Below are 25355 nucleotides of genomic sequence, written 5' to 3'. Positions count from 1 at the left end.
AATACGCTGGGGCATCACTGACAGGCACCAACGTTGCCGTATCATCATCATCGATCGGACACCTCAACGGGTTTTATAACCCCCTTATTAAGCTGCCCCATTAATGTTCGTGTAGACGTAGAGTTACCTATTAGCCTCTCACCTATTACCCTGTACAATAATCTAAACCTTATAAGCCTGAAATATACTGTGCAAGAATTAAATGTCGTACGATTTAAAGATCTTTTTTAGAATATATTATATGTACCCAGTCGTAGAGGAAGTAGCGAAGACCCTGGAAACCGTAGACGGGTTCCGCTTGAGGCAGTTATGCGATGTAAAACGCCAACTAGAACAAGACCGCGACACGCGTAAAGCACTATGTAAAAAGTACCATAGAGCTTTCAATATCGTAGACGGAGCTGATACCGCCCTTATGGCAACCAGCATGAGGCTAGGAGCGGCAGGTGTTGGGTTGTTAGCTACCATCGTGGCTACCCCCGTAGTGCTAGGCATTGAAATAACAGCTGGGGTGGCAGGGGTGTTAGGGTTGGTGCTTAAGTTTGCATCCCGCAGACTGCATCGTAAGGCATTGAAACACGACGAGATCAGGGTTCTGGCCGAAGCAAAGCTGAACACAGTAAGTGAGCGTATATCCACGGCACTCACTGACAACAAGATCTCAGAGGAGGAATTTCGTTCAATCCTCTCTGAACTCACAAAATATAACAAAATGAAACAAGAGATTCGTTCAAAGTCTCGTAAGTCTGCTATCAGCGAGGACGAGAAAAAAAAGTACATAGAACAAGGGGTGAAAAAAGCCCAGCAAGCCTTTATTACAAACACCAAAGAGATCATAGGCGATTCACATTAAACTGTTTCATCGAGGTAAACATGGCATAGCGGCACAATAGTGTCATAGCGACACGTTAGACGGAACGATGATGCAATCCCAGGATAGACCCGTTAAACCGACATACTTCAACCATGTCCCTGGTAGCTCAGTCGGTTAAGCGGCGTGCCTAGGAGGGGCGTTCGCATCCCGCTAGCGTCCCAAACTTTTTTATAGTAGGGGTAATGGTAGCAAGAGCTAAGGGTCCGACCAAAGCCTTATCTGTGAAATAAGGCTTTACAGAGGCTTTTGTTGAAAGTGATCCAAAACCCCATTCCCTATACTACTATACTGTATCCCAGTTTGTGAGAAACCTTAGGCAAACCCAATACATTCTTGACCTTGGCAAGTTGTGAATTATAATTTTGTAAAGCTGACTTAACTACAGACGAGTGTTGCAGTGAAAGCCTAGGAACACGTTCAGGTGGTAGACATCCCAATATCCCCAATTCCACAGGAATTTCCATCGCTGGTTGATCCGATGGAGGAGGTACCGTAGACGGATAAAGTTCATGAACAAATCAAATCTTGTCTCTGAGGGACCATCCTGGTACGTAATCTTCGGCCTCCGTATCCATGGAAGGGACCGTCACTAAGCCCTCTCGCATAACCATGGCTGGTTGTGAAATGGGGTAAACACTAGATCCATGCTGATCCGAAAAAAACCCGGAATAATGGGAGGGTTGTCAATATCCAGTGACCCAACCTCTCCAACCGCATGATCAGACGTGACGCCCGTGCCTAAAGTAGACGACCACTGAACTTCAGCCGAAGCTGCATGAGCTATCCAAGCCAGCCGTACTGCCCCTAACTTGACCCTGGTCTGACCCAGTGACAGCTATACGATCCGTGGCATGCCTGCTCAGCCCGTGCTGCAAGCTTGCTTCCGTGCTCTTATTTATAATCAGCTGACTGGCACAAGTATTAAGGGAATCCGCCACCAACGACTGAAACCCCGAGACAAGCAGGCTACCATCGGCCCCTGCCATGGATTTATCCTGCTGTCTGCCGACCCCGTCGGTTGGCCCAGCCCCGCTCAAATGCTGCTGCCTCACCCGGCAGGAGATGACCCACTTTCTGGGACAGAGCTCCTGACTCGCCTACGGGTACTGACCCTAGACTATGGCCCTGGCTGGCGTCTTCTGGGTTTGATCGACATAAGGTGGATCGGGACTCTTTGCTTCTGCAGACTAGAAAACCTGAGATGATTACGTGACTCCAGCTCATTAAAGGATTTGTTCATTAAAGTGTAAAGTTCGTCTCTAAGTGAATCAAACAAGTTCGTAATGGCAGCCAAATCCAACGATGCAGAAGATTTTGATTTTGAGGAACGTGAACTACTTTTGCTAGTAATGTCCGATTTACAAGACTGAAATTCTGAGGAGGATTTAGCACTTTTAATTGAATCAGAAGACACAGAAGATTTCCTCTTTTTAACAGAATTCCTGGCAGCGTCCATTTTGATCCAATTGTCATTACTGAGACTTGAGCACAACAAACATCTATTGTCTATGGTACAGGGAGGCTCCTTGAGGCACGCTGCACACAATGAATGAGGATCGAAATCCAACATAATTTTTTTACACTGTAAATACTTGGTTTGTGCCATAGTGCGGGAAAAAAGAAAAACAGTCACAATGAAAAAGAAATAATGTCACAAAGTTAATTAATGCAATTGTAGCACCAACAATGCGATAGTACTAACCAATCTGTAGATTTGATCTAGAAAAAACTTCACTATTGTTGATGATGAACAAATCACATTAGAATCTTTTCCAAATTTCCTGAGACGTCCTGTGAGTAGCACATACAGAAAAATTGTGAGGTTCAAAAGGGTGCGCTCTTACATCACGATTTAAGGGGGAGATAACTCATTAAGGGGTAGGGCATACTACTATGGAAACTATGACTTAGGGATTGTTTTTTCTTTTCCATTTTTTTCTGTATGTGTCTGTGGTAAACCCAGAAATAAGGCAACCATATTCCAGGGGGAATGTTTATGCCTAGATTCATCAATAATCTGTTTTTGTGTCAAGGTCATAAAGCCACTGTATCAAAAAGAGTCTATCTTGTGTGGCTGATAAGAGAGCCATGTACTCAGCTTCACACGATCAAAGTGCAAGACTTTGTTGTTGTTTACTCTGCCATGATATGACGTGATCTCACAACCTCCAATATTTCCTATCCTCACTTGATCCCCAATCTGAATCAACATACCCAACTAACATAAGATCATCACTCGACATTCTGAAACACAGTCCATGTTTTAGTGTCCCTTTAATGTATCTCAACACATGTTTCACAGCAATGGGATCCTCACTTGTTGGCTTAGATAGATACTGGGATAGCTTAGTCACAATCCAACAAAGATCTGGTCTAGTACATGTCAAAGCATACACAAGATTTCCCACCATCTCTCTGTACTTTCTAACGTCAACAATTTCTCCACCTTCAGAAAAGCTTAGCTTTTGCTCACAAGGAGTACCTCTCGGCTTAAAGTCTTCCATACCATATTTGGTCAATAACTTTTTCAAATAGTGAGATTGATTCATTTTCAATTCACTATTTTCAAATGAAAATTGTATACCCAAGAACCAAGATAGTTGACCTAAATCTGTCATTCTAAATTTTGTCCCCACTTTTCACATCCAGCAGAATATGTTCACTGCTTAGTGCGATGATTATATCATCTACCATGACAAGTGCAATAAGTGTGTTGCCCTCAACATTTCTAGTGAATACACATGGGTCAGCCAGGGACTGAGTGAAACCTTCTTTCCGAAGACGATCATGCATGTCATCATGTACATTGTTGTGACCTATTTCTGAAGTCTCGTCATTGTCAACACTCACCGCCGACTGTTTCGGTTTTGGAACGGTCTCTCGTCTGTCGTCCATGACCTCGACAAGTCTACATCTCCTAACTACCTTTGTCTCAGGAGAATACACACAGTAAGCTGGACTTCCCTTGTCGTACCCTACAAAATTGCCCTTTTAGCTACGAGGATCTAGCTTCTGTTTTGGCAAGTTCTCATACACGTAACACTCTGAACCAAAAATATACAGCCCTGCTACACTAACATTGGGCTTTTTTCCAGTGAACAAGTTGAAGGGTGTCTGACCAATACACTGGCCATAACATCTATTCCTAATGTAAGCCGAAGTCATCACTGCGTATGTCCACAATTCTTTTGGCAATTTTGATTCAACCAACATATATCTGGCCATGTCAAACAATGTGTGCCAACCACCCTCAGCAAAGCCGTTATGACGTGGGGAATAAGGGGCAGTTTCCTGAAACTCTCTACATGTAAACTCTGAACCATTGTCACTCCTAATGGTCATAACTTTACCATAGGGGGCAGAATCAGCTGGAAACTTTTTCAAAGCTTTCACTGCATCATTTTTCAATTTCAGAAAATAAACAAATTTCAGACTAGAATAGGAGTCAGTAAATGTGATGGCATAGCTAAAACCTTCTCCAGCTGTTGAGGTAATGGGACCTGCTATGTCAGTGTAGACTAATTCTAATGGCCTTTTAGCTTTGCTACTGCAGACACTATTCTTTGACCTTGTTTGTTTTGCCTCTACACGTTTCACATTTGAAACTGTTTTTGCAACTGATTTTCATACCTGAAACAACCTTTTCTAGTTTCTTTACACCAGACTGATTGTAGATTGTAATCAGTCTGATGTAAAGAAACTAGAAAAGGTTGTTTCAGGTATGAAAATCAGTTGCAAAAACAGTGACGAAGAATTCTGCTTGGGCCAATCCACTCGAACGTTTCCCATCAGCAAGTTCAATGGAATGTTCATCCGGTTCATGCTTCATCAAGAGATGTGAACAAAGATTTGTCGCTAATGATGTGAGCTGACACCCCACAGTCAATCAAAATGCTATTTTTTTGCAGAATTAACATGGTAAACTGGATCAGCATCCACCCTGTATGCTAATGAATGACCAATCACTGTCTTAACTCATCTTTCTGTTTCTTTCGACTCTGTATGTCTGTATTTCCTGCAATACTGACAAAACTTGGGATTCATATGGCTGTTCTGATGCTGCGCTGCTTTCTACAATTTCATGTAACTGAGAAATTTTGCTTTCCACTGTTCATATTTATGCTCGTAAATTTCATTTCATTTAAAACTTGTGTCCATCTTTCAACAAGTAAACATGTTTTGGAACATTGTATTTACCACTGTCATTGTAAGCCACTAATGTGACGTCATGACAATACCATGTCATGGTGTTCGTGAACATTACATTTGTGACATCATAATAAAGTTACTTCATAGTATACTACTGAATTAAAGTAACTGTGCATTATTTGATGTTATGCCATTTTTTAATGCAAAAGGAAAAGAACATGATATGTGGTGTTTTCCTTAATCCTCTCAATGCTAGTGTCGAACCCATTCGACAGGAGAGCAGCATCCCCAAATAAAACTTACAATAATCATTCAACAAGTCGGATTTACGTGTCATTTGAATTATGTATGGAATGCATTAATTCTCAGCTTTCTAAATATATAATCTATAATTAGTTTATGTACCTTAAAACGAACAGTCCGCGAATTAAAAATGTTTTCGCCAAATTTCTCGGCACACAGACACAAATAATGGCCATTGTTGACTTCAGGCACATCATGTTGAGTGGTAACCCAGTCTAATATTTTCTTCATAATGAAAAATTTCTTTTATAATTTGATCAATATTTTGTTCTTTGGTAAAGAGAAAACATTGAAGTTTCCAATTTTCTAAAAATTAGTAACTTTCTGTTTAATTAATAAACAAAAAACTAATATTACATCACCGATTGGATGAATAGGAACGATCATGGCAATGGCAGTAAACAAACTCCACACATGCATCCTGATACCGAAAAAAATGTGCCATCGTTTTGATAGATCCAGCTATTTTCACTGGAATTAATTACATGGTCTGATTAGGTAAATGATATTGTCTTTGTAACAAAATTGAAAATTTTAACTATAAATTGTATATTTATATACTTATCCTATCTCACGGTATGCACTTCTCTGCTTCGACACTGAGTGGAACGATGTAAACTTTTCTCCCAAGGCCTCTCTTGTCCATTCGCCCATGCACTGCATGCTGCCCTCCTTATAAGACAGCTTCCCAGCTGTCAACCAAAGCATGCAGCACGCCATACTATCTACCCATGTGACCATCTTTGCATCATCATTCTCGTTCTTGGAGACACTTGGATAATCTTGGTCTTGGATAATCTGCATAGCGGGGAGGTTGGGCGGGAATCTATCGCGTGAGATAGGTTAAGTATATAATATACAATTTATAGTTAAAATTTTCAAATTTTTAAACTTATCCATATCTCACAGTATGCACTTATCCCACGGTCATACGGCGGGACGCAGATGCCCTATGACTTGACAGTGCGAACAGCACAAACTGTGTAGACTGGTAACAACCGTAGATAGCGATGCACAAGGGAGGCCTGTTACGACTAGCGCAACACCTGTGCTTGTGATGAGTTCCCCTGAACTCCTTGGCTTACTAAGCACAATGTCTCCCAGGGAGATGGGTGCTCTCAAGCGATGTGGTGTTCGGCCGCAACCTCCGAAGAACAGAAGGACGCAGCTCAGCGAGTAAGGCCCCACCTTGCCACGATTTTCAAGGTACTCCCGTAAATTAAAGTCATAGACAATAATCGGGCCAGCCCCTGCTTCGAGAAGACACCCACAGACACCGACCAGGGACGGGCGAACGGGAAGCACAACTCGGAAAGCTCACAGTTTTAACGTTCAGTTCCAGTCAACATCAATTTGACCCTCACTCCTTTACATATAACCTTAGTCAAAGGATGAAACTGGCAACTTCGGAGCCGGAACACAACGAAAACCACTGGAATTCTGGAGTGACACAGTTCAATGACATAATTGCTTCAAAAAGTAGAGGTCAGGAAGCATGAAATGTCGAACCCTTCCACATAGTGATACGGTATCGTGCGCCAGATTCATCCAACCACCGAGGTGGTAGTATCTCCGTATCTTAGCATAAGACAAAGTGAAGTAGTTCTAACCCATAAGCAATAAGAACATAAAGGCAGACATCAAGTTCAGACTTATATTCAGGAAAATACAAGGAAGCAGCAACCGCGTAGTACCGTTCCTCATCTGCGTTGTTGGGCCGTGGTTAGCTGTTGTGCCAAAACAAGGGGTCGAAACTGGTAGAGGCTTGGACGTCCCTGACCGAAATATCTCGCAAGTAGTGGGAGGAGAAGACCGAGTCAGACCGCCAAAAGCACCATTCCATGATGGCATGGAGAGAGCAGTTACTGTGCAGAGCCATAGTAGAAGCTAACGCCTATGTCTTATGCAGACTGGAAGCTGTCGAAGGCAGTAATCCAGAGAAGGCATAAGCCTGTAAAATGGTGGCTCTCATCCAGAAGGATAAAGAGGTACAAGACACTACCGCCCTGGATGTCGTGTGTGTTAGCAGCGGCGATCCTTAGAAGCATCAAATAAAAATTCGCAAAACCCTAACAGGGCAGAGTTTCAGGTCTTCAGTATCATCAGGCCCACAGATGGTGGACAACAGTGGAATGGAAAACATCCAGTCCGGTTGCCCTGGCAGTTGGTTTTCGCGATGATGTCCGAACGGAAACCCCAGAAAATCTTGCCATGCTTCTTCCGCTCGAACGCATGCAATTGACATCAAGTGCATGAAGTTTAGATATACGAGCAGCAGTAGCCAAGCTACCAGGATGAAGAATGTCACTTCACTTGAAGTCCCTGTCTTCTAAAGGTTCGTAGTCTATAGAATCATATGACGAAGGACGACTGACAGTTCCCAGGCCGGAGGCCCAGGCTGGTCAGTGAGTTGTAGGAGCGTAGAAGGCTCTGTGGTAGTAGCCAAAACCGAGTTGATAGCAGCCAACTAGGTAGCTAAGGTAGTACCCTTGAGTTTCTAGTGGCACAGAGATGCTGGAGGAACTCAGCAACGACAAGAGCAGAGGCAGACTGGGAGATGGATTTCCCTTATTCTTGCAACAGTCTTCAAACTTCTTTCACTATCGGCGTACAAGGAACAGTTCGAGGTACGATGAGCTGAAGTGATAGCTGTGGCTACTTGACAAGAGTAGCTTTAGCAATGAGTAATCTCTGGAGATGCGCCAACATGGAGATTAAAGGTCTGAGGGGACCCGTGGCGTAGTTCCGAGTGAGGGTGAAGAAGCAGTTTGTCCCGGTCGGGGAAGCGGTGCTGAGTTTGGCTCTGCCAGGCTTGTTAGGTCGATGAAACAACTACTTGCTGGCCACAAGTGCGCGACGAAAAGCAGTAGAACCTTGCTAGTGGTCAAGAGCTTCTGTAATACTTATGGTAGCAGAGCTGGAGCAGGAAACGCATTGGCGTTGAGACCCTCCCATGATATTGTCAGTGCGTTGAGGTCACAAGCCGGGGGTCTGGGATTCATGATACAAACTCAAGAATTGGTTGTTGAACCTTGTGGCGAATAGGTCTACTTGGGGCCGTGATAAAAGGTAGATCATTTACTGGAAGATATGGGGAAGCAGCTTCCACTCTGTAGGGGACAGCCAATTGGATCAGGAAAAGGCATCAGTGATCACATTTTACTGTGGCTACAATGTTGAGTGAGTTGATGATATTGAAAAGTCTGATCGCCCACTGTAGGAGATTCACCGAGCCTGTCGAGCCTAGATAGTTTATATTCCAAACCATGGTCAAGTTGTCCGACTGGATCAACAACTGGTTGATTGAAGCTCTGTCGTTCAAAGCAAGGCAGCTCGAATTACTGCCTTTAATTCCAGCTAGTTTATAATAATAATAAAGTCATCTTCTATAGCGCACAGTCTCCAAACACCAAGTGATTGCTCGCGGCGCTTAATCAGAATCTGATTCTTATTACCCCAGATAACCCAAGCTCCCTGTTAGGTGCTAGAAGGTTATAGTCACAAGACTTTATCCCATCGGGTACCCGGTGAAGAACCTGTTCGTCAGATCACCACAGCTGGGCCACTTGGTGGTCGAGAAGTAATTTCCCCGACTCCTGAGGGATGTGTAGAGGAACAAATGGAGAGGCGGAGCGAAGGACAACATTCTGCTCGTCTAGTCACCATTGAAGGACGGGACAAGGTGGTTCGGGAAGACAAAACAATTCCTTGGGATTAACAGCCTGAATAAAATCGCAGAAATTGCTATAATGGCTGAAGCTGAAGCTACCCTCTGTAAGTTGGGGCTTGAGCCGACATCAAAAAGCCTAGTAGCTCCTGCCACTGAGATAGCGCTGGAGGAACGCATTGCTGGGCCTTGATGCCCCTGTCTTGAACATCATCCTGTGACAGGTGTCGAACGAAGTATTGATGAAGTGGAGCCTCAGGATCGATGTTAGCTTTGATACAGCAATGTACAGTAGCCACCCTAACTGCATTCAACAGAATCATTTTTTTTATCGGCGTGAAGTGTAATAAGACAGACAACATACACTAGGTCGCACTTAGGGCGTGTGTGAAATATGATTCCGTTGGCAATCTATGAAATGTCTAGATATTAATCATGTTATAAATTCACTATAAGTATAAGCAGATCGTATGCTATTTATTAAAGTTTCAAAAGGTTTATAAGACAAAATATAAAGATGTACATTGACTTCGTTATTTATCAGCTCTAACAGTTTTTACCACTGGCAGATGGTCAAACGTAAAAAAAAATTCATTTGTTATCATAAAAATGAAGTTTGAAATAATATCGAGTAATAAATATTTCATTTTTGTTGATCAATCGATACTTATACTATCAACTGCACATGCAGGTGGTGCAGCAGAGGTCACGGACCAGTCAAGATTTCTGGGATATCATCCGGGTACTCACGGGAGAATAACAATAACAAAAGCAACAACCAGTCCACGGAAATTGCTCTGGATCAGTGCCCCTTTAATGTATTCTGGGGATTTATCTTTATTTGTTCTAGATGTAATAAGACCTTGTTCCTGACTGGTAGAGAGTTCTCCCTTTAAATAGGCTTGGTTTAGTGAGTTGATCAAGAAAATATGGATGGATATCTTTCCAGAAATACTTGCAAGAATTCAAGCGTAAATCCGGACAGACCAGGACTTTTATCATTTTTCATATTTTTTAGGGCGTTCTACACTTCTTCATATTGTAATATTCCTTCAATGGAAACATACTTTAGGTATAGATGATTCTTTAAACAGATCATGGAGGTCTATGTTTTTTGCATGCCAATATGCTAAATGATGATCTATAATTAATAGCAAAATGGGCCAAGACATGGAAGGCAGATTTTAACCCTAATAAAACAGAATCTTTAGTTTTTTTCTAGAATTGGAATATTTGGAATAATTGTACAGAGACACAAGAGTTATTATTAGAAAAGCTTCATTTAGATGCCTTAAGGATATGCCTTTAAATGTCCAAATAACAAAGTCACACCACTTCAGTGGTCAATGGTTTGGAGCTGAGGTTGACTACGGTTTTCTTGTAGCATGCTTCACTGCTGATGGTGATGGGATAAAATTGGTGAAATAACGCAACCTGGACAAATTGTTGTCTGTTAACTAGAAATGAATTAATCCGTTTGATGATGTTAGAATTAACATTCATTTTGAAAGGTTTATCACTTAACAAATGAGGTTGAATATTATTAAAGGCAGATGAAAAATTAACTTGCGCTTGTATATACTAAAGTTTCATACCTGGCATCCTGTACATCAATATATATACAGTCGAGCACCATTGTGTCGAACTCTGATTAAACGATATCTCGTTTTTCTCAATATAACATCTCGGTCCTGGCAAAATCCTTCATAATTTATCATTATTCAAGCTCTTTTAACTCGATATGGATGTCTCAATATTTTGGATATCACGATATAATTTCATGGTCCCAACAAGCAAAATTACAATTTTAACTCGATATCTGCAAAGAAACTCGATATTCCCCCTCTTTTCATGGACAAGTATCCATCTGAACTGAGGTTGTCTCCACACGTTTACACACGGTGCAGCATGGGCTAATTGAGGTGTCACTTGTTTGTTATTTATTAGGATTAATTAAGAAGGAATTAATTAAGAAGTACTCACTGTTATAACTAAACACTACTGATAACGGATTGTAGTTTCGAATCAAAACATACTGAGAATCCAATGAGGGTTTCTGTAATCACTTGAATAGCATGTGATTGTTGAGTTGTTTCTAAATTGCGGGCTGAGAAATACGGATTAGAAGTTAATTTGAAAGCTATTGTGTTGTAGGGCTATAAAATTATATGCCCTGGCCCCGATTTCTTGAAACAAACTAAAGTTTTTACTCAAATTTCAAACTGAGTTTGACAATTTGAACAGCTTAATTTTTAACTCAACTGCATTTTTAAAATGAAAAGCCCAAACAACTTAAGTAATCTATCTACCAAACTCAAATTGTCTACTATGTTTGAGTTTGATATCGATTTCAGTTCATTCTGAGAAATGCATTTCCCTGCGTTTTCTCAAATTTGAGTCAAAACTCTAACTTAAGTCAAAACTGAGACTTAAGTTTGTTTCAAGAAATCAGGGCCTGGTTGGAAGTCTCGAAGTTCGGATAACTCAGTATTCTTTCTTCGACCCATGAATATGGAGACAATGGTGCTCGACTATACACTATACTGCTAACTATGATCATGATACACCTGAAGAAGGGGCAAGAACTAGCCCAGAAACAATCATTATACACCTGAAGAAGGGGCAAGAACTAGCCCAGAAACAATCATTATACACCTGAAGAAGGGGCAAGAACTAGCCCAGAAACAATCATTATACACCTGAAGAAGGGGCAAGAACTAGCCCAGAAACAATCATGATACACCTGAAGAAGGGGCAAGAACTAGCCCAGAAACAATCATTATACACCTGAAGAAGGGGCAAGAACGAGCCCAGAAACAATCATTATACACCTGAAGAAGGGGCAAGAACTAGCCCAGAAACAATCATTATACACCTGAAGAAGGGGCAAGAACTAGCCCAGAAACAATCATTATACACCTGAAGAAGGGGCAAGAACTAGCCCAGAAACGCTGTGTAAAATAAATCAAAAATAAATCAAGAAGTTGTTATCCATAAGAATTGTGTTACATCACTACACCAACTTCTAAATGCCTTTGAAGAATTAAGCTGGAAATGAACTACAGCCTGATTTCCATCCTGTCCAAAATGTAGGATCGGGCAGATTTTTGCACAATGGACTTAAAAGTCTTTTCCGATGTCTGTTTGCATCATGTTGTAAAGTGTGCTCCTGTCTTTCACCTAAATCATCAATACCTTGATTAATGACACCTCGAACCTTATCTAGTAACTGTACCTTTGTAACAGACACTGTTAAATAATGTTCTTGCAGAAATTCTTGTAGTTTTGACTTTGTTATAGACTTACAATTGCTAATTTCGCATGTCAACAGATCAATGAAATGTAAGTCGACCATAGCGCTTTGTACACATATACGCCAGAACTGGAGAGCATTCAGGGGAGATAACTCTGCTAGTTTTTCCTTTGGGGTTTCTCATAAAGGCCATAGGATTTGTTTTCAGGAAGTGATATTTAGCAAAATAAATTCTATTTTCTTTCAAATTGGGGTTGATAATTGTCTATCATCACACTGTATCAGAGAGTTGTCATATAATACCTGATTTAGTGACACTGACCTTCTGTGTCTGCTTTTTCCTTAATTTTGGCACACCTTTATTCCTTCAGATAATGTAATCCTCATTACCCCTCTTGCCCCTTACCAACATTAGTGTCCTACCTTATCTTTGTTCAAATTGCCTACGGCTGCAAGTCCAATAAATCTGGTAACATGTGTGCTACTCTCAGCTAGGATTTGATGATTCCTGAAATATGAATTATTGACAGTGAGTTACATTACTAACAACTGCTTAGAATCAGGTGATCAGTGTTTGTGTGATCCACATAAAATAACAATGACAACAATTAATACTGCTAACACTTGACTGCCTTTTGCCTGAGGCTTGTTTCTGACTGCACAGGTTTAAAACTTAAAATCCAATCTCATATGTTGTCTTTCTTCCTTGTGGTCCCCAAAATGCAATCTGCAGGCATTAACTCCCCTTTATGTTTCCCAGGGGTGCCCTAAACTAAATATACTAGTCTGTCTCACAGTCCCTGAATCACATTAGTTTCCCTAATGCCTTGCCCTACCTGCAATGCTAAAGCCCTAAATGAAGCAAGACTAGATTTCCCAAGGTTCACTGGGGCTCCTTTTCAATTTAAATGGGTTTATTTCTTACTATCAAAATTATATACATTCGGGAACTTAGGGTTAGTCTACCCTAACACAAGCAAGGAAGACAACCATGAACAACAAAGACTATATGTTAACTGTGAAGACAAACAGACCTGCGTTTGGTTTTGGTGACAGTACTGTGAGTGAGTGAGTGAGGTTTTACATTGCTTTTAGCAATGTTCCAGTAATATCATGGCGGGGGACACCAGAAATGGGCTTCACACATTGTACCCATGTGGGGAATTGAACCTGGTGTAACAGGCCAAACATTCTCCCTGGCCAAACCTTCCCCGGGGAAAAGTATGTAAGAGCATGTATATACAGTTAATGATGCAGATGTTCATGAAAGAAAGTATGAATCTTTTGCATCATTCATCTTCCTATATATCAGTAATGATCAAATAATCATGAGCTACAGTCCGTTTGAGACAAAATGATACCGATGAATTGCAATCTAACACAAAAACAAATAGACATAAAAGAATCAAACCATCGCGGAGTGCAATAAAAACATCAGACCAACTCTAGGAAGAAACTGCATAATTTGTGTCACAAATTTAAGAGGGTTGTTTAAGAAACTGTCATCATTTATTTGTGCATTTTCCAAGTTTGTTACAAGGGCGCAGTGGCACTAAAGGAACAGCGCAAAAAGCAAGATGCACGTGCGTTAACGGGTTCTCAACAAAGTTTTGAGCTGGCGAGAGATGACACGTACCCCAGCTGCACAGGCAGTGCGCTGTATGTACTTAGTAATTGCACACTTGGGTCACCCCCTGTCATTTTCATCCTAGAAGAAATCATAGACTCTGTAAATCATAGACTTTCATTTTCTCTCACTTTGTCAATCAGCAGTAATCACACGTCTCTGACGTCACTAATACACATGCATCTCGCTTTTCACGCTGTTCCTTTAGTTGCCACTGTGCCCTTGTAACAAACTTGGAAACGCACAAATAAATGATGAGAGTTTCTTAAGCAACTTTTTTAATTTTGTGACACAAATTATGCTTTCTTTTTCTAGAGTTGGTCTGTTGTTTTTATTGCAGTCCGTGTTGGTTTGATGTCTTTTATGTCTATTTGTTTTTGTGTTAGATTGCAATTCTGTCCGGATTTACGCTTGAATTCTCAAACGGACTGTGTAACTAATTGAGATTACAAAGTTACTTGCACCAGGTGCAACCTGCTAGGACAGGTACAGAAATGTATGCAGTAGACCCATCAGCTTAACAGAAAATTAAAGAAAATAGCTTTGTATCAGTATGTATCTCTGTGACATGAGTACTAAAATATAAACAACCACTGGTAATAGTGATGTTCCGATGATCGAAAATAATAAAAAAATTGATCGAAAGAAGGATTAAAAATGATTATCGATTGTAAAAAACATATTTTCGATTAATCAGAATTTTGTTGTTTTTGTATAACACCCTTGAATGAAGTAAACTAACCATCAAATTTGACAAATATTCATGAACAAACATGTGCTCAACAGCGTAAAGCTATGCACATTGTAAAATTTTAATCACTTTTATTGCTTAATTACAATTCCATTGTCTTTCTTGCATGCGTGCATTTCATTGCATGACAGCATTAGTTATATAACAAACATTATAATTAATTAGAAAAAAAACTGGGAAAAAACCCGTTAAAATTGGTGATTATATTAAAAATGTATATATTTCGATTATAATCGATAATCGTTCACCACAATCCTCCGATAATCGATAGTGGATTTAGTTTCCGATTCCCAACACTAACTGGTAAAAATAATCATGTTTGACCCAACACAATACCCTAATTCCAAATTATTAAAAATAATGTAATATTACAAAATCTTTCTTTATTTTATTATATATTATCTCATTACTATTGTTTTATGTTATCATTTACTTATATTTAAATTTCAATAATTTACTTATCCCCACTTATTCCAAATTGGCTTATATCAAAGTCATTACTATAATCAAATCTTTGACTAAAAACCCAGTTTTTACTTGGATGTCCATATCCATTCAAAACTTTATTCCCTCACTCACAGCTTTAAATATGGCATCCACATTGGCGACATAAAGCAGACGTAAAAATCAACAGAACAACAACCCAACACAATATCTATATCAAATGCTGTATCATCTATCATTCCACGATAGTGCCTTATTCTAAATTCAAAAGATAAGATTTGATACGGGATATACTTGAATGTTTACATCTTAAGGTGACATGATTTGACAAATGAAGAACTAATGCAATGTGTCTTCATAGGAATGGCGGCAGAAGCAGGATGGACTTAGAGATATATGCCATTCAAACATGTATGCATTCAAATCAGTACACCCAAGTCAGAGGCAAGAATGGACTATATGGCAAAAATGTGTACCAAACTTTAAGTAAAAATTACGGTCGGTTTGATATTTGTAATAACTTGTTCTCCCCCTTCTGATATAAGAGCAATGGTGTGGAAGAAGTAGCCTAGCTTGGCCAGAAACTCCCCCTTTTGATATAAGAACAACGCGCGGGAAGAAGTAGCCTAGCTAGGCCCAGAATCTCCCCCCTTTTCATAGAAAACAGAAAAAAATATCCTAGTTTAAACAGGGGGGAAACTTTGGCCTAGGGGGTATTTGCCTAGCCCAAACTTTCCCCAGGGTAAGAATATCCTAAGACAAAACATCCCCGGGGAAAGTTTGGCCTAGGCCAGATTCTCCCCAGGGAACATTTAGACCGGGGAAGAAATGGCCTGCTACACCTGGCCTTCAGCATGAGGAGCAGACACTTTAACCATAAGGCTACCCCACCGCCCAGACAGCACTTCGAAGTTGTTCTTGCTGATAACTGGGTGTAAAAAAATAGAGAAAATTGTCGTCTGTCCTGAGAATGGTTGACAATGGTGGGAGGGTGAAGAGCCTATCTGGATGACTTTCATAACTAGTTTACACCACCAGTTCTATAAAGCATTATGGTACCATACTACCCATTCTACTTTGTACTTTCGGACAAATGGTGATGACCACAGTGCACTATTCATTAAATGAACAAATTCAGTGAAGCCCACAGAGCAGATCAATGTCTTTGATGCTAAAAGGTGTGCCTTAATTCTCTATCCTGATGACTGAGCTCTTGTTTTTCTTGTAGGACTTAAAGGGAAAAACTGTTTCGGTCAAAAGGTGGGACAGGATGTGTTGAGTTGTGTAATGAAAACATGACACAGTAAGAGAATGGTTGTGTAACAAGTCCGATATTGACTTCCATACTCTTGCCAATCTGTCTGGGAGATTTTTTGACGAACATGTTGTCTTCTGAGACTACTTCAGCAGCTGCATATATCTTAAAATCTTTTAAGGTTTTTGATGAATCAGAAAATAGACTGTTTAAGACATCTAACATATGTTATATTTGGGATTACACTTTCTTTGTAAAATAAAGATTCTCATACTTTTTGGGTTGAGTCAGCAGTGGCTGAGCGGGTTAGGCGGTCTGACTTTGTGTGCTGGCAATTGGGTGCCTGACTGTGAGGGTGTGGGTTCAAATCCCGGATGGGACTCAACCCCAAAAGTACTAGAATCTGTATTTTACTAAGAAAGAGTAATCCCAAACATAACGTATGTTACATCTGACCACTTTCTAAATGGCATTGTGTAATCATATTTAAGACATGTTCACTGCCTCAGTACACATTAATGTCATCATCAACCACAACACTCAATGTGATAGAAAAATTGCATTCACTGAGTGAAAACTGGACATCTATGCTTCTGTAAAACACTTGCAGACTCCTGATCAGTCTGGGTTTAAGTTTGGGCAACTGAACTGTACTTCTGTGTGATACATTCAGACACACACAGGTGTTAGTGCAGAAAGGGAAGTCTATAATGATGTTGTAAGGTCATGCCTTAGTTGCAACCATTGAGTATGTATAAAGAGAACACTTGTTCTTACCTGTATGGCTGCCTTTCATAAAATCCTCCATTCAGGCCAGAGAAGTGATACCTGGGCTGTAGGAGTCTAGCAACTTCTCCAACCATCAGTGAAGAACATGTGGCTTCCATCTGTAATGGTAACTATCAATGAAGTAAATATCAACACGGTTATGTAATCAGCATCATGTATACAGTATACTGACACTGTACTGTAGGTCACATGGTTATATAGTCAACATCATGAGAAGTATACTGACACTGTACTGTAGCTCACATGGTTATATAGTCAACATCATGAGAAGTATACTGAAACTGTACTGTAGCTCACATGGTTATATAGCTAACATCATGAGATGTATACTGACACTGTACTGTAGCTCACATGGTTATATAGTCAACATCATGAGAAGTATACTGACACTGTACTGTAGCTCACATGGTTATATAGTCAACATCATGAGAAGTATACTGACACTGTACTGTAGCTCACATGGTAATATAGTCAACATCATGAGAAGTATACTGACACTGTACTGTTGCTCACATGGTTATATACTGACTGAGTTTAGTTTTACGCCGCTTTTAGCAATATTCCAGCAATATCACGGCTGGGGACACCAGAAATGGGCTTAACACATTGTGCCCATGTGGGGAATCGAACCGGGTCTTCACTGAGTGTGACGAGCCAATGGTTATTTAACCATCATGAGGTATACTGACACTGTACCCACACACTGTACTGTAGCTCACATGGTTATATAGTCAACATCATGAGAAGTATACTGACACTGTACTGTAGCTCACATGGTTATGTAGTCAACATGTATACTGACACTGTACTGTAGCTCACATGGTTATGTAGTCAACATCATGAGAAGTATACTGACACTGTACTGTAGCTCACATGGTTATGTAGTCAACATCATGAGAAGTATACTGACACTGTACTGTAGCTCACATGGTTATGTAGTCAACATCATGAGAAGTATACTGACACTGAGAAGTATACTGACACTGTACTGTAGCTCACATGGTTATTTAGTCAACATCATGAGAAGTATACTGACACTGTACTGTAGCTCACATGGTTATGTAGTCAACATCATGAGATGTATACTGACACTGTACTGTAGCTCACATGGTTATGTAGTCAACATCATGAGATGTATACTGACACTGTACTGTACTGTGGTTATATAGTCAACATCATGAGGTTATATAGTAGCTCACATCATGAGATGTATATCTGACACTGTACTGTAGCTCACATGGTTATATAGTCAACATCATGAGAAGTATCTACTGAGTCAACACATGAGATGTATGTACTGTAGCTCACATGGTTATATAGTCAACATCATGAGAAGTATACTGACACTGTACTGTAGCTCACATGGTTATATAGTCAACATCATGAGAAGTATACTGACACTGTACTGTAGCTCACATGGTTATGTAGTCAACATCATGAGATGTATACTGACACTGCACTGAAGCTCACACAGACCCACTGCTTTTGTTTTCTGTAGGTTCTTATGGCCAACAGCTTTTTCATCCCTAACAACTAAAAGTATTCTTTCCATATTAAAATATAGGGCCTCCACATTCTGATCAGGATCCACAACTTTTTATGGTCTGGATCCTTAATGGCTGCAGCTTTTCAGGGTTAAGGGCAAACACTGGCACTGCAGACTGTCCGCCAGATTGTAAAGTTCTCTCGTTAGATCCATAATGTCTTGAGAGTGGGTGCCTCCGAAACTGCTGATATAGACCACTACTGCGGTGCTGCCATAGTAGGGAGGAGTTCCTGAGTATCGAATAGACCGATCCAGTCTGTCAATCAAAACTGGCGCATGCGTCAATTTTGGCCAATCAGCAGGCCGGGCGCGTTGTGTGGATTTGTCAGACTTATTTCCGGGGTCAAACGATGCATCCGAAGCGATGTGCTTCAAAGTTATGCCATTTACACTCGCTATATTTATTACATATTGCTGCGATTTGATGTGTACCTTAACAAAACCATTACGGTCAAGACAACAAAAATGGAGGCGGATCAAGAAACGCGATAGGCCTGACGATCAGTTAAATGTCTGCACCATCGTTCAGGAAACCTACGCCTGCCTGCTGATGAGAATTTGCACGAATTTGCACACTTTTGCACATGTGCAAAATCATTACCAATTGATGACAACAAATAGCAGTTTAAGACTTTGCAAGTGTTATAAACACGGACAATTCTTGTAACTACAAAATTGTTTTTGCTTCACGCTTTTAGTCACTACCAGGCATTGAGTTGGTACGCATACAAAGCTCAAGAGAGACAGGCGAGAAAGCCGTGACACAATGTAAACAAATTTTCATTTCGGTTAGGTTCAACCGAAATAGCAAAACATGTTACATGAAAGAACAATGTGGCGGATATTGTCCCCTTCGCTCTTAGATATTCTTCAATTTGTCACACATTTTAGGATGTTTTAAGTTTCATAAGCACAATCTGATGGCCTACAGTATCTTGTTAACAGAGCAAAATATTCGATGAGTAATATTTTTTATTCAAACGGAAATATTGTCAGTGTCAGCAGTTGCCTATCATGCAATATCCAAGTATCAAAATTAGTTCATATGAGTGCCTATAAAACCATGCTTTAAATATTTCAGATTTTTTATAAAGAATTGCATGGAACTTTGACCTGAATTACCATCCTCCAGGTTGATCGAATACGAAAACTATGTGAGAAGAATAGTGACTTTCTGGAGTATTGGACAGAGTGAAATAAAGTGTATATCTTAATTATGAGAACATTATTTGAAGTTTTGTTACCACATAAATTATTCACATATAATGGTACATTTTAGGAGTAATATTACAACTGTAATTTTGATTAATTCACTGGAAATGATATCAAGGTACATGTTTTCAGAATCTTGCTTTTTAGTAAACGTGGAAGGGAAATAAAATTAATAATAATCTAATCAATAATAAATAATTATTTAATTGATTGACATATCAGATTTTTAGATTTTAAGGCAGAACTAGGCAAACAAACACCATACATATCAAGGCATGACAATCACTTGGTATTAACTTAGTTTCTTGGCTCCTGCTTTTAGATGCTTTTTAAATACTACATTTACTAATAAGATAATTCTGAAAGTGATTGCTAGTATCATAACTCATTAAAGTTATTTCAACATCCAGAATATTTGAAAAGCAAAGGCTACATTTTGGTCAAACCCTGGACAGGCATTATCTAGTCCTGGAACAGAATAACTTTCAAAAATCTCAGGTGACTTTTCATGTAATGGAATAAAGATTGAAACATATATTAAACCCATATTTGATGTAATTCTTCTGATTAATCATAAGTTTTTTAGGAGGTTACTACTATTTGAAGACTGAGCCAAAGCTAGTGTTTATTAAGATGGTGGATTTGGACAAATTGTTCAAGGTTTGTTGATGGTTATTTGCAAAATGAGCTTCATATTAAATTGCACACAGGTTTGTAGGAGGTGAACGCTTCAGGACATTTTCATGTCTGTTTTCCTAAACCTTTGTTATGACTTTTACCAAATTTTGAATCAACTTTACTATAATTTTTATGACACCAGTAAGTATCTCAGAAAAGGAAATAGATCAAAATCAGTGTTATGTCCTCTAGGGATATGGTCTCAGATCTAATAAAACAAAGATTATCATTGTTTAATTAAGAAGCAATAATTGTATTGACAGAAGGCTTTGAACATAGGATATATTCTTTGCACCTTATTTACACTAGTAGTTAGCAGTTAAACATCTCTGATGAAAAAGCAATAGATCTACATTTGTATTTTGTGTAACATTCTATTTCAATGCTAGTTAATTGTTCGAATAACTGTGGATTCTCTGTTCCAAAATTTTGCATCACATGTTTCCTATTTCTGGAAGATGGGTCAGCTAGTGTACAGGTGCAGACTGTATCTTGGATCTTCTTTGTGTTCTGGTGCTGTGACATACCTGTACATAAACGCTGGCAGTTCATGAAGTCCAGTATTGTGGAAGTTTGTATGTAAATTAGAATTCCACAACAAAGTACATATAGAAAAATTAAATGGAAATGATGATTAAAAAAATGATTTCCTTATATTCAGTGTCATTTTATCATGGTGTACAGAGAGAAACTCTACTGAGAGTTGCTGCAGATCAGCTGTTGAATATTTGCTTCTGGGTATGTCCAGATACGTCCATGGAAACATATTGTTTACAAGCCCAATTACCTTTTCCAGATTTCCAAATAAGATCAAATAGGTTATGCTGTGATTGATTTGTTAACATTAATTGTACAGACAAATAAGGTGCATGAAGTAGTAGACGGAAATATTTTCTGCTTTTATTTACCATTCTCTTAATTCATTAAAAGATAGAAACCCATGTTTTCAGATTATTGAACTAAATTTGAACAACGCATAAACGGATAAGTAAAAGCGCCACGCACAGTGTTGATAATCTATTTATAGATACCAAACGATGTCAACATGACCATGTGGTTGTGTTCACGAGTTTATAAAAATTATAAACCCAAACAACAAAATTCAGTTATCCTTTCCCTGCTAATATCTGTGACGGAGGTGAATTGCCAGATAGATTAATTGAGTCGAAAGAAATTACGCTTCCTACAGTCTCAGCAGCTAGTCGAGACGCTTTTTCAGCGGGCATGTAACTCATTTTCACTCGCCAGTTGTAATCTGCCAGCTAAAATATATTAAAAATCACATACGTATAACTTGCCTCTTTAAATAACATTCACAAACGATGGATACCAAAGTATCACAAGCAGAATTCATCAACTACGTTCGCAATCACGTAACGTTTCGCCGGCGGTGACGCCATTGTGATTTGCCAGTGGTTGTCCCCCCTAACGTAAAAAACGAAGTGGGCGGGCTTATCGGCCGAGACTGGATCGGTCTATTCCAGTGCCTGATTGCTAATATCACTGCTTCTACTTCAAGTACTGTAAATCAACAAACTAATGCGTGTATTAAATAATGCGAGTGCAAAACCTCAAAACGAAAATGCGTGTATTTATTAATGCGAGGAGGCAAATCAGGAAATGGTTGACCAGAATGACTATACTCACTAATGACTACACTCACAACTTTGGGAAATATTATACTAGTATTTAATCCGACTCTAGTGCAAAAGACAATATAATAATGCGAGATTTATTAATGCGCTTCAGATATAGTCGCATTTTTCGCATTCATAAGTAGCTCGCATTATTTTATTGATTTACAGTATGCTGATACAAACTTTTGTTTATAGCTTCCACACCTTCATGTTTCCTAGATGGATTCCCCAGCCTGTGAGTGAGGTATCCGTGAAAAGATTGACATCTCGTTTAAGATGTTTTCAGGGTTAATCCACAAGGCGACGTCCTTGAACACTAGGTCTGTAAGCGTTATGTGTCTAGCTGTTGACCTCGATGATGATTTATCCAATTCTGAAGGTATCTCAGATGCAGACGTTCTCTAAATTAGAGATCCTACATAGATATAAGCTTTCTGAATAGCGACATCCCTTGTCTGAGAGTGTGTGGAGATTTCTGGAACTGTGATATCCTCATTGTGATAGAGTGATAGCCTTCCAACAGGGGATAAACGTTACCTTGATGACTGTCGAATATGGCCCCTGTGTACTTCTGCACCTTCTTGGGTGGCAGTTCCCATTTTTCATTGTGCACTTGGAACCCCAAATAAATCTCTCAGATAGAATGAGTCATCTAAAGAAACCTCTATGTCTACATTTGGAGACAGGAAATCATCAATATATTCATGAATCCTGTAGATGGAGGTACACCAGAATCAGAGCACTTATCATCGTAAATATGCACGGAGCTACTGACAATCTGAATGGTAAAACTCAGGACTGGAATAGTCTCCTGTTGACAGCAATTCATAGATATTTCTTAAGAGTCTGGATAGATAGATGTATGAAGATATGCAGGTGTGGAAATAACCCATTGCCCGAAGTCCGTGTCCACTGTTTTTTTCTGTCGGGCAAGCAAATTTGTATATCACACTGTACCGGTGTCCAGTTGACTTTCCAATGTTAATTATGTTGTTTATTTAAAAAATCAGCAAGAAAACGGTCGGTATAGTGGAAAAATTATCAGGGCAAGAGACTTTACATGTGCCACTGTACCGGAGTATACTATCAATTTTAAAGTTATTTCCACCCCTGATATGCTTCCTGTAGATCTATGGAGATAATAGAGTCCCCTGTGAAAATCGTCTGTCTGAGATTCCGTATGGACTCCATCTGAAACTCGGGTTGTCATCTCAGGTATTCACAATTGAAGATCTTCAGATCAATGATCATTCTGAGTTCAGTTGAATCCTTCTTAGGAACTAAAAATACCAGAGAAGAACCCTTAGTCCATGGGCCACACCCCTGAAATAGGGGTCATTGGCACCACTCAGTGGGACTATAATTGAAATGGTGGTTTTATTATAGCATAACGTCATATGCTATGTTTGCAGTGTGATAAGTATATGTGAATTTCAGCGTTTTCTTGAAATGGGCTGTGAAATAGTGATATCTTTTTTTGGTGTAAATCCGAGAGGAACATGTTTGCCTTTCCATCACAGAATATGGTAATATTTATGTTGAATACTCAACTAAAGACATTTAGAATAGTGCAAAAGATTATTTTGTTTTTGTTTAGTCAGGTAAGAAAAATATAATGAGACGAGACATGTGTCAGTTCATTTAGCTGAAAATCTATAACACATAACAGTGCATTTCAAACCTTTTATCATACAGCTGCATTTTGATGGCGTGCTGGCGCATTAACAAGAACAGGACAGCAATTCAAGCACTGTTTTCGGAGCAGGAAAGCACTTCATCCAATCACCAGTGAGGTACCCTTCATCAGTTGACTTCCAGCTATACTCATTAGGGTCAGGAACACTTGGTGTGGGATTCAGACACTGTTTCCAGATGAATGCCTGGTAGTTGGCATGAGAAAGGTGCATCTCTACAAGGAGGAAGCTGTGTTGATTCTAACTCGCCTCTTCTAGCACAGACCATGATGTACCTCAAATCATTGACACTCGTGATATCTTTGGAGCCATAAAGGACACAGGTGAAAGCTTCAAGATCAGACAAAAGTTGTTCAGAGACAACTAACTGTTCCTCAAGTTCAAAAAAGCCTTTTGAAACCGGTTTGAACCTTTGAGGATCTTAAAGGCCTGAAGCACTTACTGTATTGCAGCCTGTAGATGGTAGTGACTTGGTAGTGTCAATTTAAATTCCATCCCATCAACTGAACGAAGTTTTCTTACATCAAACTATGTGGTATAGCTTTGGCTACCATGTTTTGAAAACAACTCAGTCTCCATGGTGTTGTAGTTGGCAAGACAAAGCAGCAAAACATCTGTGTCTTCAGAGACAACAACTGCACGATACCCTGCAGCAGCTGCATGTTTGGCACGGAGTATAATACTGGCATCTGCCTCCTCGTGGTTGCATGTCAATGACTCGACATTTGTACACTGCTTTCAGTGATCTTGTAACACTCTTGCTCAAATGCGGGGTACAATGTCTTACCATTCAACTGCAGTCTGAACCTTTCACTTTCCCATTCCCGGCACAGGAACATTATCAGGCTGGTTTGGTTTCTTGACCCGAATAGAAACTTCTTCCACTGCTGTATTTTGTGGTTTGACAAGATGTTCATGAAATGTGTCGCACTTGATGCACACCTCATCATTTCTTTCTGCACTCTTCAAAATAGACATTGAAGATGACATCAATTCTCACACTATTGTTACCTTCAACCATGATCCTTCTGAAAATTGTATGAGCAAGATCTGGCTGTTCACTTTCTGTTTGAGACTCTTTCCATCTATCATGCAGGCAGAGTTATCTGGAATGATTTGTGCTGGTGCGCCCATTTTCTTGAGATGATTTGCAAGCACTGGTCTTCCTGAGCGATCAGTCAGATATTGCCGATGGACCATGGGAGTGGACCTAAGGGATGCAGAAGGACATCGCTCATGGATAGCTTTCTCCCCTCAGCTAAAACCACCATTTGTGTGAAAAGATTCCATTCTGCTGTAAGTACCAACGTCTTGTTTCTTGCCGTGATTGTAGTTGTTTTCCTTCGGTCTGAAAATGTTTTCAACTTCAGCTTCGGCAAAGTGTCCTGAAACTTCTGCACTGGGTTTTCAGATAATCTGTTCTCAGCAAATTTCTTTGAAGTCTTCTCGCCTTCAGCAGGTGCCTGCAAACGGTCT

The 25355-nt window shown here is 39.7% G+C and overlaps 1 protein-coding gene across 2 annotated transcripts in view; it reads right to left on the bottom strand.

Annotated features, from left to right (window-relative positions):
• The window catches only part of LOC124292122 (CWF19-like protein 1), a 373599-nt gene that overhangs the window by 252421 nt on the left and 95823 nt on the right, over positions 1–25355 (bottom strand). The window contains exons 6-7 of one of the 2 annotated variants that reach the window (XM_046729174.1): positions 17101–17222; positions 12670–12754 (exon numbers count right to left, since the gene is read on the bottom strand). In XM_046729174.1, the coding sequence (XP_046585130.1) occupies positions 12670–12754; positions 17101–17222 (207 nt within the window). The remainder of the gene's footprint in view (positions 1–12669; positions 12755–17100; positions 17223–25355) is intronic. The other variant, XM_046729175.1, reaches the window with a different exon arrangement.

The sequence above is a fragment of the Haliotis rubra genome, unplaced genomic scaffold, assembly GCF_003918875.1.
Source record: "Haliotis rubra isolate DU_JTF1 unplaced genomic scaffold, ASM391887v1 Scf509, whole genome shotgun sequence".
NCBI lineage: Eukaryota > Metazoa > Mollusca > Gastropoda > Lepetellida > Haliotidae > Haliotis > Haliotis rubra.
The sequence above is the reverse complement of the archived record's forward strand: the minus strand, read 5'-3'. Positions and strand labels throughout refer to the sequence as shown.